General features: G+C 47.1%; 1 protein-coding gene across 1 annotated transcript in view; it reads right to left on the reverse strand.

The window, feature by feature from the left end:
• Window positions 1-17,107, reverse strand: part of LAMA5 (laminin subunit alpha 5) — a 258,524-nt gene that overhangs the window by 27,206 nt on the left and 214,211 nt on the right. Inside the window, exons 63-69 of the mRNA XM_081949680.1 lie at window positions 16,683-16,836; window positions 15,015-15,148; window positions 13,524-13,686; window positions 12,385-12,516; window positions 10,697-10,848; window positions 4,512-4,644; window positions 1,438-1,578 (exon numbers count right to left, since the gene is read on the reverse strand). Coding sequence (XP_081805806.1) covers window positions 1,438-1,578; window positions 4,512-4,644; window positions 10,697-10,848; window positions 12,385-12,516; window positions 13,524-13,686; window positions 15,015-15,148; window positions 16,683-16,836 — 1,009 coding nt within the window. The remainder of the gene's footprint in view (window positions 1-1,437; window positions 1,579-4,511; window positions 4,645-10,696; window positions 10,849-12,384; window positions 12,517-13,523; window positions 13,687-15,014; window positions 15,149-16,682; window positions 16,837-17,107) is intronic.

Here is a 17,107-nt window from a genome sequence, read left to right on the forward strand (position 1 = left end):
ATCTACTGAAGCTGAATATGCTTGTGTTTCAGATGCTTGTAATTCTCTAACGTGGTTTGATGCTTTGATCACAGATATCTGGACACGTCCGATTCGACCAATCACCGTGATGGAAGATAATGTATCTGTGGTTTATATTTCTGAGTCACATTTTACAGGTTCTAGGTCCAGACACATTGACATTCGTTATCAAAACACAAAGCAATTAGTTAAGCAAGGTTTTGTTAAATTGCAATATGTTTCTACACATGATCAGATCGCAGACATGCTTAACAAACCACTTGCCGCAAATCAACACGAGTATCTGCGAAAGAAGATGTGCCTTAATTGATGATTTGATGACGTCAGCCCAGACTAGCAAAAGAAGGGGTGTCACGATGTTAAAAAGTTTGCTAGGCATGAACTGACACTCAAGAGTTAAACTAAGAAAGAGTTATTGCGCAGGTCATAAAACTTCTTATCTGAAAGTGATTTATTGCGCATGCGTTACATATTCCAGAACTAATTCCTTTCTTCTTTGTTCGGCTGCCAACTTGGCAACCGGAGCTTTCATTATCAAAATGTAACAATTAGTTTATTTTACTTTTATTTACTTTTATTAAAGTTTGTTTGTTAATTAGAATACTTGTCAAAGACTTTTATTTATTTTCTTAATATCTCAAAAGATATGCGGAAGGGAATCAGCCTCGGTCCATAGATCTCAGATTTCTACAGGGTGTTTTTCCCCTGACAGGATGGATCAATGGATGGCTAGAAGATATAGGCAGACAAATATAGAGAGATGATAAAGATGCTAGAGATAAGCTATATGTAGATAACAGAGATGGTAGAGATAGAGAGATGTGATAAATAGAGATGACTGATGGATGATAGATGATAGATAGATAAGATAGACACACACACACACACACACACACACACACAGACATGATAGAGAAGAAGGATGGATGGATGGATAGATAAAGGGAGGCAGAAAGATACAGCTGGAGAGATGATAAAGATAGCTAGAGATATGAGATAGATAGAAGATGGAGATAGAAATAGGTAGATAGATACAGATAGACGATAGATAGATGATATATAGACAGTGATAGAGAGATAGGAAGATACAGATAGATACCAATAAAAGAAGAGTGAAGTTGATAAGTCTTATAAAAAGAGTCTCAGGTGGGACAAATATTATGGAAAGGTATACTTTCCCTCCTTGAGTTACAGCTGTTGGTTAAAACCCCTCATCTGTTTCTTTTCTTAAGAATGCAAAATATTATCCCGACTATCTTTCCAGCTACACAAATAGTGAGACTAGCATTTAGCATTGTTTTTTCCTACGGTTCTGGATGCCAGTTAGTTAGGAGTTATTTCTCACCGTTCAGCCAATACTATATGCAGGAGACTATTATTTTGGGGAGCAATTCCTTCAAGGCCCAAATGGCCTACCTTTGTATCATGGTGATAGAGCAAGCCACGACTCTGACTGGTACGGAAGCTAAAACCAGTGTAGAAGTCTTGCAACGGGGGGACGTTCCTCAGCGAGAGAGTCAAGTAGCCGGAGCCATGAAGTTTCACTGAACGAGACACCTGGAAAAGGACAGGTGCAACACCCAATGAAGTGGAGTTTCCTTAGATCGAACCAAAAAAACAAACAAACCCAAACCCCAGGGCTACCAAAAAGAACAGAATGGTTAGCTAGGATGCCATGACTGCCAAAACCGTTTGTGGATTTTCTACGTGCTAAATACAATAACAGATGGTTTTTGAAGATGAGTGTAATGATCTATCTATCTATCTATCTATCTATCTATCTATCTATCATCTATCTATCTATCGATCTATCATCTATCTATCTATCTTCTGTCTATCTATCATATTATCTATCTATGATTATCTATCTATTATCTATCTATCATCTATCTATCTATCTTCTGTCTATCTATCATATTATCTATCTATGATTATCTATCTATTATCTATCTATCATCTATCTATCTATCTATCATCTATCTATCTATCTATCTATCTATCTATCTATCTATCATCTATCTATCTATCTATCTATCTATCTATCTATCTTCTGTATATCATTATCTATCTATCTGTCTATCATCATTATCTATCATCTATCTATCTATCATCTATCTATCATCATTATCTATCTATCATCATTATCTATCTATCTACCATGTTTCCTCGAAAATACGACAGGGTCTTATTTTCTTTTTACCTACAAAATATGGCTTGGGCTTTATTATGGGGGGAGGGTTTATTGTTTTGGGGTTGCCAGACAGCTGCTCTTGCGAGCGGGCTCCCAAAGAGCCGGGCAAGACTCGGGTTGGAAGCCGCGGAAAAAGCCAGGCTGAGATGGCGGCGGCGGCGGAGGTGCCCTGGCTCTGTAATGAGAGCTGGGCCATGCATTGGGAGGTGGGTGAGCGAGAGCAGAACCGCCGCTCGCGCAACCCCCCTCTCCAGCCATGCAGAGCGCCATTCACTGGCATTTGGAAGGTGCCAAGCCATGGGAGCCGGGCGGCAGCGAACAGGCACTCATACGGCTTGGAGATACCCCTAGGTCAGTGAATGGTGCTGTGCCTGGCTGCAAAGGGGGTTTGCTGTGTGGCTGCTTGTGAGCGTGGTCGCTTCATGGCTGTTGTGTTGCGCTGCTGTGACAGCACAACACAGCCATTCGCCCATGAGTCTGTGCCCAGCTCTTTGGGAGCCCGCTTGCAAGAGAGCAGCCGCCCGGCAACCCCCCTCTTCAGCTGGGCACAGCGCTGCTCACCAACCTAGCAGTATCCTGAAGGCACCAAGCAACGCGATCACCTTTGCCACCCCCAGGTTCCCGTGGCTTGGCACCTTCGGGATATTGCTAGGTTGGTGAACGGTGCTCTACCTGGCCAGAGGTGGAAGGTTGTCCAGGGGTCTTATATGCAAGGGTGGTGGTTATATTTTTGCCCACCAGAAAAATGTGGCATGGCTGTATTATGAGGACATGTCGTATTTTCGGGGAAACACGGTATCTATCTATCTATCATCTATCTATCATCTATCTATCATCTATCTATCTATCTATCTATCTATCTATCTATCTATCTATCTATCTATCTATCTATCTATCTATCTATCATCTATCTATCTATCTATCTCTATCTATCTATCTTGGTCTGTCTGTCTGTCTGTCTGTCTGTCTGTCTATCTAGGTCTGTCTATCTAGGTCTGTCTGTATGTCTGTCTGTCTGTTTGTCTGTCTATCTATCTATTTATCTATCTATCTATGTATCTCTATCACTCTATCACTCTATCTTGGTCTGTCTGTCACTCTGTCTGTCTGTAAAAGGAGGAGAGCAGAATTCACTGCTTTTTTCTTTCAGCATACAGCCAGGGTGGATTCTACATATTAAATGTTTAATTGACTATTTTTTCCTCTTCTTTATACACTTTTTTTCTTTGGGGTTGTTGTTAGGGTTGAATAGATGTTTTTCTTTTGTTTCATCTTATTTGTTTGTCTGACTATTTAAATTTGCATTAAAAAAGAAAGAAAGCATAACTTTCTAGCATATAAACCAGAGGAGATCCAGTGCACTGTGGTGGAGAAATTCAAGCTTGAAACGAAGCTCAGTTCATTGGGCTCTGTGCTTTCTTTCTCCCACCCAGCGGAGCAGTTCTATTACAGAACACAGCTGCCTGTCCTCTTTCAGCAGGCATCTCTCTTTCACACTGTTTGTTTAGAGACCGCACCTGGGATGGCCAAGAGAGTGGTCGTTCAGAGGGGGAAAGGGGGGTTGACCGAGAGGCTTTTCTGCTCCCAGCTCACCCAACTTGCAGGCTCACAATTCCCTTGGCTAACTCTACAGTACCTGCAGAGCCAGGGCATCTCCGCTGCTGGTGCCGCCGGCCACTTGGTTTTTTTTTTTTGCGGCTTTCAAAGCTGCTTGCGCAACCCCCCTCTCCAGCCATGCAGAGCCCCATTCACTCACCTAGGGGCATTCCGAAGGTAATAAGCCGCAGGAGGTGGAGGGCGGCAAACAGGAGCTTGCATTGCTTGGTGCCTTCCGGATACCGTTAGGTCGGTCAGCGGTGCTGTGCCCGGCTGGAAAAAGGGGTTGCTGGGCGGCTGCTCGCGAGCGTGGTCACCTCATGGCATTCAACCCTGAGGCTGAGTCGGGCTCTTTGGGAGCCCACTCGCAAGAGAGCAGCTGCCCAGCAACCCCCCCTCTTCAGCTGGGCATAGTGCTGCTGACCGACCTAGCGGTACCCCGAAATCACCAAGCAATGCGAGTGCCTTTGACTCCCACCTCATTCCCATAGCTTGGTGCCTTCGGGATACCGCTAGGTTGGCGAGCGGTGCTCTGCCTGGCCGGAGGGAGGGGGATTGTCCAGGGGGCTTATTTGGGGGGGGGCTAATATTTTTGCCCACACGAAATATGTGGCAAGGCTTTAGTTTCAGGACAGGTCATATTTTCGGGGAAACACGATAGCTGCGTGCTACAATAAAGAGGTCCATAGATACATCGTCTTACCAGGAGGTCCAAGGTGCAGCCGTAACTCACTCCGATGGTGTTCATGCGTTTTAAGTCCACGTATTTGCCCAAAGCTTTCAATCCCTTCATGCAACCTCTGATGGACCCGCCTTTGGGGAATAGCTTCTTGAGTCTGAAAAACATGCGAGGCTGAGCAAAGGATATTCGGGTCTTTAAAGGCTCAATATCTTTAAAACTGGGAGGGGTATCAGAAAGCACATAGGAGGTGGAGAGGATTTGGTCAGATGGGTGGATTAAGGAGCAGAAGGAACAAAACGACCAACAAATGTTCCTTTTCCAAAAATCCCACCACCGAAAGCAGAATGGAAAGAAAGGGAAAGGTTGAATACACCAGCCAGTGTCAAACTCAAGGCCCCTGGGCTGGATCGATCCATGGGGTGCTTAGATCTGACCCGCGGGGCCATCTGGAAACAGCAAAGGACTGGCCCACGGTGCTTCTGCCAGCAAAAATGGAGCTCGCGGAGGCAGCGCGCAGGACTCCCAAGCTCTGTTTTCACTGGCAGAAGGCTGCAGGAAGCCGTTGCAGACGAAAACAGGGTCACGCACAGCCCTCCCGAGCTCCGTTTTTGTTGGCAGAGGACTGGCAAAACAAACTGAAAACGAAACCAAAGGAGAATCGTTTCCCCTTTTGCATTTGAGCATGCAAGAAGGGACAGGAAAGGAGAAAGGGAAAGAGGAAAGACAAAGAAAAAGAAGGAAACATAGGAAGAGAGCAAGGGGAAAATAAGTAAAGAGTAAACATAATAATTAAACATGAAGGAAAGAGGGGAAGGAAGAAGAAATTAGAATGAAGATGGAAGGAAAAAGAAGGGAAGGAAAAAAAGGGAAGGAAGGAAGGAAGGAGATTGTAATGAGAGAGAGGAAGGGTTTGAGGGAAGTCCTGTCTTAGCATCTGACCACCACAGGTGCCCCATCAACTCGTAAAGCATTCCTGGCCTGCTCTTGAGTTCATGAATTAATTAGGGCAGTGATGGTTAACCTTTTTGTTCTTGTGTGCTGAAAGTGCATGCACGTGCACGTGCCCACAATATAATGTGCAGGCCCCTCCCCATGCGCATGTGACCCCCCCCCTGGATCCAGTTTTGGGCTTAGCAGGCCTCCCTGGAGCCTCCTGGGACCAAAAAAAAGGCCATGGGCAGGCACATCCCCTCCCCACTGCATGCCTAAGCTGTTACAGGTGTTATGTCGGCCTTGTATGCAGCTTTATTCCTCTCTAGCATTCATCTCCATTGTTCAGTGATACATTTCCTGCCTCTGTAGGATTTACGACTATCTGCTCCTGTGAGACACTTCCTGTTCCTGTTAGATCGACCATTGACTTACCTGAACGGTCCTTCTATGTGTGCTGCGAGGGGAATCCAAGCATGGGTTAACTTTGCCCATTAGCCTAGAGGCTGAGTTATATAATTGTTGACCACGCCTCCTCTGACTGGGCTAGTTCAGTTTTGTATGAAGGCTCAGCCAATCCAAAAGATGTAATAGAACCGGCTAGGAACTAGAAGATGATTAAACAGGTAACCAGAGCGAAGTGTCCAGTGCCAGCTCCAGCTGAAGCCGAGGGCAGGTTTGGATTCCCCTCGCAGCGCACATAGAAGGACCGTTAAGGTAAGTCAACAGTCATTCTCCTGTGCGCTGCTTGAGGAATCCAAGCATGGGACATGCCAAAGCAATGAGTCTCAAGGGCGGGAGCTAGGCTGGTCAGGGACTCCAGCTGGTGATAGAACTCTCTGCAAGACTCGCTGCCCAGATGCCGTGAATGGATCAATTCTGGTCGTGTGGCCCCACCTGCAGAAGGCCTGCCAGGTGGCCTCATAGATGCGAGTTGTGGACGGACGTCGTGCCGCTTGGATTGTGTCAATGACTTTGTCACAGAAATTCTGTCGAGTCAAGAGAGCCTGCTCACGTACCACACGGCTAACTGTAACAGTTGGGGGTTCGGATGGATGAGACCCCCCTGGGAGAGATGTATCTGATTGTCCGGAATTCTCCATGCCGCAAGACAGACAGATGGACGAGATCGGCCTACCAAGGGCGACAGGGCCACATCGGTGCGACCAGGAGAACTTGCGCTGTTCTTCTAGAATCTTCTAGTTTGGAGGATGTCCACCACCGGAGTGACCATCACACTGTGGGTGATACTCGTACCCTGGTTTGCAAGTGGCTGGTGTGGGCTCTCTGGAAGGGGAGCAAAAACCATTGGAGCAGTCGTACGTGGAACCGTGCCCAGGGGACAATGTCTATATATGAGATCATTTTCCCAAGGAGCTGGGAAAGAACTGCCAGTGGTATGGACCTCTGTGACAGTACATGACTCACCAGGTCCTGCAGGCTTTGTCCTCTCTCCTAAGATAGTGACACCTCACACAGCTCTGAGTTGATGATGGTCCCGAGGTGCAAGAGAGAGGTGGTCAGATGCAAGTGACTCTTTGGAAAGTTCAGGACGAAGCCATGGCGCTGCACTGTGTCGATTGTGGTCTGCAGGTCTCGATCTGCCTGGTTGCGGGATGGTGACAGGACTAGGATGTCATCTAGGTAGCAATTGACTCTTATGGGTAGCGACCGAAGAGGTGCGGCTATCACCACCAGCAACTTTGTGAAGATTCTTGGGGCCGATGAGAGGCCAAATGGCAGGGCCCGATATTGAAGGTGCCGCCCTGCGAAGTGGAACCGCAAGAACCTTTGATGTGCCGGATGTATTGGCACGTGGAGGTAAGCCTCCTTGATGTCGATTGAGGTCAGCAGGTCGCCCTGGCGTATGCAGGATAAGATGCTTTTGAGCAATTGCACCTTGTACCTCTGATATTTTAGGTATTGGTTGAGCCATTTCAAGTCTAGGATGGCTCGCCATCCTCCCGAGTTTTTGGGGACTAGAAATAGAATATAGTAAAACCCTAGCCTTTCCTCCCCTTTCAGTACCTCCTCTATGGCGTTGATTGATAGTAGATGTTGGATTTCGGTGTCCATCAGACGCCTCATTACCTGAAACCTGGGTACTGGGCACCTGATGAAACGCCTCGGGGGAATAGAGAGAAATTCTAGAGTGAGGCCCAGTCTCACGGTTTGGAGGGCCCAGGCGTCTGAGGTGATCTCTGACCATTGCTGAGCGAAGGCTGTTAAATGCCCACCAATAGGCCCCACCCTATGCGAGTCACCGGTATCTACGAAAAGACAGCTTGTTGGAGCCACGAAATGACCACCGGCCCTGAGGCTGCTGCTGGATCTGTTGGCGGCCTCTATCCCTGGCACTGGAACGGTCCTGGACCCTGTTCTGTGACTGCGTATAGGACCTATTGTACTGGGGAGTTGTGTTGTACCCAGCGTCCCCAGCAGAAAAGGGCTGCCGTCTATTGTAATGTTGTTGCCTCCTGTCTGTGCGTCTGTTGATTGACGGGAGCACCTTGCATTTGTCTCGGGTCTTGATTAAGATAGGATCCAACGCGGCACCAAACAGAGGCCCACCCTTGAAGAGGTGGATGCTAAGCGCCATTTGGAATGAAGGCCCACCTGCCAATGGCGAACCAAAGGAAGAGGCAGGACGCCACATTGGATGCTACCGCTCGAGATGCGAACTTGGCCGCGTTGAGGGTAGCATCAGAAGAAAATTCTAACACCGCCACCAGTTTGTTGACATCCTGGTGGAGGCGCATATCATCAGGAGCACGCCTGGCCTGTAGCTGTCTAAGCCAGACCAATGAAGTCCTGTTGAAAAATGCTGTAGCGGCTCCTAATGCCCAGTGGCCTGGTGTGTTTTAAGTATGACCAATTCGGCCTTACGGTCATCTGCCTTAAGGCCTTCCGAAATTTCCAGTGGAATCAGGGTTGGGGAGGCCAAGGGCGCCACTGGTGGGTCTACCGTAGGGAATTGAAGGATGCCATTCAGTTCTGGTGTGGAAGTATAGAGCTTCCTGTCACCGTTACTAGAAGGAGGGACAGCTGTTTGTTGCGTCCATTGTTTTTGGACAACGTCAAGGAACAGTTTCGGAAAGGGAATGACATCCTGTTCCTGCACCTGTTCCGCAAACAGACATTCTGTAGAGCCCCACCACCATACTAGCCTGGGTGGTAGCGCCCCCCCCATGTTAGTAGTAGCCTTAGCCTTGTATACAAGTGACTTAAATAAGGGTGGACGAAACAAACCGGAAGAGGTAGGCTTGTCCTGCACTAGGCCCTCGTCATCTGAAAATTCTATGTCTGCCACTTCTCCCTCCTCACTTAGCACCGAATCCTCGCTGTACACCGAGAACAGGGGTGATGGAGGGTCAGCCTCTGAGGTAGATAGGTCCCTGGACAAATTAGGTAGTCTGGGCCTTTGGGCCCTGCGATGCAATTCTGCATTCACGCCCTGCAAGATGCCAGCTGATATCATATGAAGCTGGGGAGGGGGGGCTGAACTCAGTGCCTTCCTCAGATCTGAGGCCTGCAGCTGTGGGTGTAAAGGTAGCTGTGGGGCCTCTGTGCGGGGGTGCTAGGGCCGAGGCTGGATTAACTTCAGAAAGACCAGGGGGAGATTGGGTCCCCAATCCCCCCTCCTCGGATGCTGTCCCCTGGGGAATAGGGAGATCAGGGGACCAACCCTGGGTCCCTATCAAGTGCAGGGAGGGAGCGGGGGAAGGCCTTGGGCTAACAATGTGGGAGGCGACCTACTGGTGACCACGGGTGCCTTGGCCGAAGACTTGGTCTTGTCCTTGTGCTTAGCTGCCCTATCTGGCAACGCAGAAGAAGCATGAGCCCTATGGCAAGAGGCCCTGGTGGTGACCCTGCCCACCCTAGCGCTGGCCTCGCAGTCTCAGGGTCCAACGGGGAAGAAGTAGAAGCCCCAGCGCTGCCTCTGGAGGTGGGGTGATCCGCCATTATGACTAACGAGGAGAATTGAAAGGCTCAAGCTCATATTCAAATATCAGAGTGAATACGCTGCTATGATAGCGAAGCTGGCTCAATCTGCTGCGATCGAAGACAATTGCGTATGCCAAAGTGGAGTAGCGGTGCACCGACCTCCTCAAACACAGATAAAACCATTGGCTTGCCACCGCAATTCAGGCGTGAACTGCAAGACGCTCCCCTTCTGGCCACTTTTTCGGCACGAAAATAAACGGCTCCCAAAATGGCGACCGCCAGCTAGAACAGCGCGAAATTCAAATCCGGCTCCAAAATGGCTCCTCCAGCGATCCTGTTATCGTGGCACCAAACTAACATCAACATGAGCGGCGTGGCAGCGGCAAAGCGACAAAACCGCTGTGGGGCAGATCAGGCTACAACAAGCGGGTCGCGCCCACCCCAACCGGTGCGAGAGTGGTGAACCGACTCTCAACCATGGTCACAAGCGAAACGGAGAGCGGCGAACCTACTCTTAACCACAACATGAACGCAAGTCAAGCCGTGCGGCTGCGACCGTCTGCAAGCGATAAGTCCCCCAGCCGCGAGAGCCACAAGGGACTTGTTAGAGGTGCCGAGTGGAGTCAAGGCTAACAGTAAACTGCCGCCACCCAATCAGCCAAACAACGCGAACTGTACTTCGCCAATTTTCACAAGTAAATAGTCCAAGTAATGAGGAATCCTGAAGAAATGAGTTAATTTTGTCTATTACCCTAGAGCAAATTATTTTATGTCTCTTTAGGCTGGACTGAGTTAAAAAACTGAACTAGGCCAGTTAGAGGAGGCGTGGTCAACAATTACATAATTCAGTCTCTAGGCTAGTGGACAAAGTTAACCCATGCTTGGATTCCCCAAGCAGCGCACAGGAGAAGTATATATTATGTTCTCGATGGCTTGTATAGTGTTTTACAGAGACCCGAAAATTAGCTGGCCGGCGCGCGCATGCTTGGTGGAGCTCAGCTGAGCGACGGTTCGCATGCCGGCAGAGAGGCCTCCGTGTGCCACTCGTGGCATGCGTGCCATAGGTTTGCCATCACAGAATTATTGCATCCGTCAGAACCCTGACACCCCCGACACAAGTGACGTTAAGCTGGCCACCCCACATGCTCCTCCGGAAGTCAAACACAACTCTCATGCAGCCCTCAATGAAATCAAGTTTGACATCCCTGGAAGACAAAGATTGAAAAAACTCCTGACCCCAGCTGAGCCTAGACACATGACATCATAATAAAAACTGTAGATACAAGGAAACGAAGTTCCACCTGCAATCGTGAATTTTGAGAAAATCTTACTTTTCAGGCAAGACGGAGGTGGGCACACCCCCTAAATAATAAGAGGTAGCTCCCTGCAGAATGTTTTCTTGTTCAATCATGAAGATGGTCGATTGCTCCAGACGGACCAAAACGCGATCCTTGGAACTCGTTTTGATGAGAAACAGCTGGATCTGGAATTAGACCAAGCAGAAATGTCCATGGAACTGCTCACTCACGAAAGAGGCGGTTTCACTCAAGATTCAGACATTCTTCTCAAAGTATCTGCGACCTAAACTAAGGAGACTAGTGCACTCTTAGAAGAGAGTGCAGAGAGGAGCAAGAAAGACAAGAGCAACAGACTGGGGGCTAAAACATATGAAGAATAGTTGCTGGAATTGGGTGTGTCTACTTTAATGAAAAGAAGTACTGGGGTGACATGATAGCAGTCTTCCAATATCTAAGGGGCTGACACAAAGAAGGGGGGGGGAGTCAACCTATTCTCCAAAGTTTGATTCAGTGGATTGGAACTGGATGTTCTGGCCAGCCAATGGCCAGTGGAGCTGGTGGCAGACTCAGACAGTGAGGAGGTTGGGGAGGAACACGGGCCAGTGCTGGAGTCTAGGGAAGGCTCTGACGAGTGCTCTGCTTTGGAGGCAGAAGTGGGGCCAGGGCCATCCAACAGTTATCAGCTGCCTTCAGAGTTGGAGATCAGTGGGGCAGAAGAACAGCTGGAGCCAGTTCCTGATGTGCCCATGTGCAGAACTGCCAGAAGGGGACAGCCAAGGAACAAAGGTCGACTTGGGAGTAAAGGTACAGGTGGATGGTGAATGGCCCCTTCCAGAGGGAATAAAGAAGAGTGAAAGGGGAGGGGAGTTTACCGGAGACAATTAGTTCAAATCATTAAGGGGAAGATCTGTTCCTGACTTCTTGCCAAGTAATTGCTGCTACAGCGTGGCATTTAGAAGACATCAGCCTGGCAGCTCTCCAAGCCTCATAAAGGTCTGTAGTTGTGAAATCTCATGAAAGACTGTTTGCCGAGACTTTGTTGGAGAGCAGTTCTCTTTAACCTAAATAAAAGAGGTTCTATTGGGATGAGGAGTCCGCTTCATGCTCTTGGGAAGCCTAGGTCAGAACACTGGATACAGGAAGTCCTTGACTTATGACCCCAGTTAAAACCAAATTTCCATTGCTAAGAAAGGTAGTTGCCAATTGGGCCACACCCAATTTTACGCTTTTTTTTTTTGGCCACAATGTTAAGTGAATCACTGCAGTCGTTAAATGAATCATGTCATTCTTAAGCAAAGCCAGTTTCCCCCAATAACTAGTCCCGTGAGCCAATAGGGTGAGTTTTGCAGTGCTGCTGAAACTTTTGTAATTTGCTGTAAAACTTGAGTGGGGCGGGGTTATCGCGTAATTTTGAAGGGTCACTAATTGAACTGTTTTCACTAGAGGATTGCCTGCATATGCCGTTTGCCAAGTCACTTCATTTTGATCACATGACCTTGGGATGCTGCAACGGCTGTTAAGTCACCTTTTTCAGTGACGTTGTAACTTCGAATGAACGCTAAGCAATTTTTTTTGTAAGTCGAGAACTACTTGTAATTTGAAGTCGGTCACAGCCATTCTGTGGCCATTAAAATCTGAAATCCCCAATTCACTGAAGGAAGAATGAAAGAACGTACTTCTGCCTCAAGATGCAACATTGAAAGAGACAGTTGGGTCATTACCGCTTTGTTTGCGTTGTTGCTGACTAACAGGTTGGCCTGATCCCTTGAAGGGGGCGCCATGTTCAGGCCTCCACCTAAGTCATAATACAGCACCAGCTTCCCGTCTCGAACAGCCAAACACAGCAGCTGATTCTGTGGGAGGAAAAAGGACAGATCATGTTCAGGTTTTGGAGTCTAAAAGTCAACACTCTACTCTGTATATAAAACAGCAATAGCGATAGACTTACATACTACTTCACAGTGCTTTTACAGCCCTCTCTAAATAGTTTACAGAGTCAGCGTATTGCTCCCAATAATCTGGGTCCTCATTTTACCAACCTCGGGAGGATGGAAGGCTGAGTCAACCTGGAGCCTGGTGAGATTTTAACTTTCCAAATTGCAGGCAGCCGGCAGTCAGCAGAAGTAGCCTGCAGTACTGCATTCTAACCACTGCACCACTGTGGCTCATAAAACCCCTAAAAGTAAAGGTTTCCCTGTCAGTCTCTCGTCCTGAACTCTAGGGCACGGTGCTCATGTCGGTTTCTTGGCTGAGGGAGCCAGCGGTGTCCAAAAACAATTTCCGTGGTCATGTGGCCAGCCTGGCTATAACCCAAAGGCACACAGAATGCTGTTACCTTCCTATCAAAGTGGTACCTATTTATCTACTCGCATTTGCATGCTGTCAAACTGCTAGGTGGGCAGGAGCTAGAGCAAGGAATGGGAGCTCACCCTGTTGTGCAGAGCTCGGGTCTCGAACCTGGGCTGTCAGTTTTCTATTGCACATATGGGCTACTCGTTCCTGACTCTAGGGGCTGTGCTCATCTCCGTTTCAAGAGCCAGCGCTGTCCAACAATGTCTTTGTGGTCATGTGGCCGGCATGACTAACGCCGAAGGTGCACGGAACGCTGTCACCTTCCCACCAAAGGTGGTTCCTATTTTTCTACTTGCATTTTTTACATGCTTTCGAATTACTAGGTTGGCAGAAGCTGGGACAAGTAACAGGAACTCACTCTGCTACGCGGCATTAGGGATTCAAACCGCTGAACTGCTGACCTTTCTGATAGACAAGCTCAGCATCTTAGCCACTGAGCCATCACATCCGTACTGTATGTAGTGCTGCTTTAATCTGGGGAAAAGCATGGGAAAATGAGGACACCTGCCTGGTGTTTCAAGAAGAAAATGATCCCGTGATAGGACACCAACCGCATCTCCTGCTCAAAGCGTTTGATCGATCCCAGCTGGCTCTCAAAGGCAATTTCCGCATATCCAGTCCCATCAAAATAGGAGCCATCGGTCAGCCAGGGATCACCCGTTGATTTAGATCTTTGAGAAGAAGGAAAGAGTGGGTGAGTGACATGCCCAATCTACACAGCTATGTTCTAGAAATTGAAAATTTGGAGACTTAAAAACATGTATTAGTTGAATTTGAGGAAGGAACATTAGAATAGAATAACAGAATAAGTTTATTCTCACTTTGAATGCACACTAATGGCATATATTATAGTGAAATTTCATTGCATACAGCTCTCAAAAGGTCATCACCTCCAATGTACACTACATAAACATGATTAAAAAATAAATACAAAAAGATGCATATACCCACATATATTTTATGGCACAGAGAAACAACACAGTCTAGTTCAGATGTACATGTACATAGCAAGAAAAACGAATCTTGCAGGTTTACCACACATATGGCATAGGGAACAAAGCTGTTACAGAATCTGGTAATCCTGCTAGAAATACTTCGAAACCTCCTCCCAGAGGGGAGCAACAGAAACAAACCGTGAAGTAAGTAAGTAAGTGTGTGTGTCTGTTTGGTCTCTAACAATGGTTTGAGCTCTAAGCATATGGTGCTTATAAGCAGTAGCCTGAATAATGAGAAGAGAGCTTCTTATAATCTTCTCAGTTGTCCTTATCACTCTCTGTATGGACTTTCTATCGTATGCACGGCTGCCACGAAACCAAACAGTGATGCAGTTTGTTAAAATGCTCTCAATTGTGCCCCTGTAAAAAGTGGCCAGGAGAGAAGGAGTAAGATGTGTTCTCCTCCTCCATCCCAGGAAATGCAGACGCTGGTTTGCACTAAGGGTGACGCGTGGAGAGACCAATTCAGATTGTTGGTAAAAGACGCTGTTTGTTTCAACACAGACTGTTGAAACACACTGAGCTTAGCTTGACGGAATCTTCCTATCTCTGGAAAAGGCAGAGATCGGCAAATCAAATCATATACAGGTACTCCTCAATTTTGAACTGCTCATTTAGTGACCATTTGAAGTTACGATGGCACTGGCAAAAAAAAATGATCTGCAACCAGTTCTCGCCCTTAGAATCATTATGATCACCTGATCAAAATTTGGGCACATGGCAACTAGCAAGTGTTTACGATGGCTGCAACATCCTGGGTCATGTGATCACCATGTGTTACTTTCTCAGCCAGCTTCCGACAAACAGAGTCAGATTCGCTTAACGACTACAGTGATCTGCTCAATCAAAGGTTGTCAAATTGTGTGCGACTCATCTAATAACTTCCTTGCTTAGCAGCGGAAATATTGGTCTGAACTGCGGTCGTAAATTAAGAACGACCTATACCACCGGGTCAATTTTCTTCCAGGGAGGGAGGTTCTTGACCTTATCGTCACCAAGCTTACCTTGTGCAAGGTCTCTCCGCAGTGGTGTCGAGGTGGAACGTGCGCTGAAAATTGTATAAGCTCATCACCTCTTCATTAAGGGAATCCATCTCTATACAGCCTCGGTAGTTAGGATAGCGCAGAGTTGGAGGAGGCTGTTGGGGGAAAAAATAACCCATTTGCTGAATCTTGTGTTTCATTTTCTCAGAAGAAATAAACATTCCCATCTGGTTATTAAAGCTGCAAGTTGGTTGCTTCTGTATCTTCTTGCTTCCTACTTTGACAGTTACCTAAATTCCTTTGTCCAGTGGTGGATAATCGGTTTAACAACCGGTTCGGCTGAACCGGTCTGAACCGGTAGAATCCCACCCGTGCCTTTGTCAGAACTGCCATCATATGCTTGACTTCACATTCGCTAGCTGCTAGTCTGCTGCGAATTATTTGGGGGGGGGATTTGGGAGGGGGGAAGGCTAACAATAATTGAACCTTCCAGAGGCATCATCTCAAGGTCAAAGCGCTGGGAATGGAATACAATGGCTCACCAACCAGCCCGCCATATAAGAGAGTGTTCCCAAAACAATTAATTCAAATATTATTGGACAATAAGAGACCAGCAAAGGGGAGGATCTAGATGGAGGAAGTTAACTGGGAAACTTTGGCATGCAAACTTCAGTTCTGGCTTTTCCATACTGCGTTCCACTTGGCTTTTAGTAAAGTATGCCTTTTGATCCAAATGGAATCGAGGGTTTTTCTTGCCTAGAGGACCAAATTGGGGCAGGTCTGACAACCTTGCTTGATGGTAACAGAAGACTGTCTCTGGATACCAGCTCCCTTGAATATGGATTTCCCATGGAAAAGTGACTTTAGTCATATAATTAATTGCCAGTTGAAGTTCCTTCTAAAACCCCTAGCATACTTTAAATAGTTATAGGTTTTGTCTAGAGAACATAAAGCCAGTTTGATCTAGTGGTTAAAGTACTAGGCTAGAAATCAGGTCCCTTGAATTCAAGTCCTATCTTAGGCATGAAAGCCATCTGGGTGATTTTTGAGCCAATCACCAGGAGTCTCTAAGTTCTAGTCCCTCCATAGTAATGAAAATCAGGTGGGGCCAATCACCAGGAGCCTTTGAGTTCTAGTCCTACCTTATGAATGAAAAACTGATGGGTGACTTTGGGGCCAATCACTAGGATTTTCTGAATTCTAGTCCCGCCTTAGGAATGGAAGTCGGGTGGGTGACTTTGGGGCCAATCACCAGGAGTCTTTGAGTTCTAGTCCCACCTTAGAAATGAAAGCCAGCTGGGTGATTTTGGGGCCAATCACCAGGAGACTGTGAGTTTGAAGCCTGCCTGAGGCAGGAAAGCTTGGTGGGTAACTTTGGGGCCAATCCTTCTCTTTCAGCCTAAACATACCTCACAGGGATGTTGTTGTGGGGAAAATAGCAGGAGGAAGATATGTTGGATATATTTGCTGTCTTGAATTATTGGTAAAAATGATAAAGGCGGAAAACAAATTAAACAAACAAATACAATCATAGGTGTGAAAAAACTTCATAATTTTTAAGAAAACTAAAAGGGTAACGGGCTAACTATGAAGTCACCCATTGCTACTACTAATTTATGCAACCTGATTCTAAAAAGACCGCAAAATACCCCTTTGTCCAACACAAGCAGCCTACTCAGCCGAACTCACCGTGAAGCTGGAAGGGTAACCACCTACGTACAAAACCGTATTATGAGGCCTGAAGTTGAACAGTCCATGTTCTCCTTTGGCAACGCTGTCCCCCTTGGTCTCATGCAAGGTTTGCTTCTCCACCGTCACAGACATGTGCCCGTACTGCAAGATCCTACAAACCAGGAAGACAGTTGCTGATTTCGAGGCTATCTCTCCTATCCCTCTCCCCCCCAAAAAACCCTTCAAGAACGCCCACAAACATAAAAATAATATAATCCGAACCAAATGAACACATAAGCAGAAATACAGCAGAAGGCCGACAAAGCCCATGGTGCAAGGAAAAGAAGACAAAGCCCAGCTCAAAGAGGACTTCTTTTGATGAGGCCTTTGTTATGGCCCACCAGCAGCCAGCAGAGCTGATGGCAGACTTGGACAGTGAGGAG

Source organism: Natrix helvetica (genome assembly GCF_964273705.1).
Source record: "Natrix helvetica genome assembly, chromosome: 3".
Classification (NCBI taxonomy): Eukaryota; Metazoa; Chordata; class Lepidosauria; order Squamata; family Natricidae; genus Natrix; species Natrix helvetica.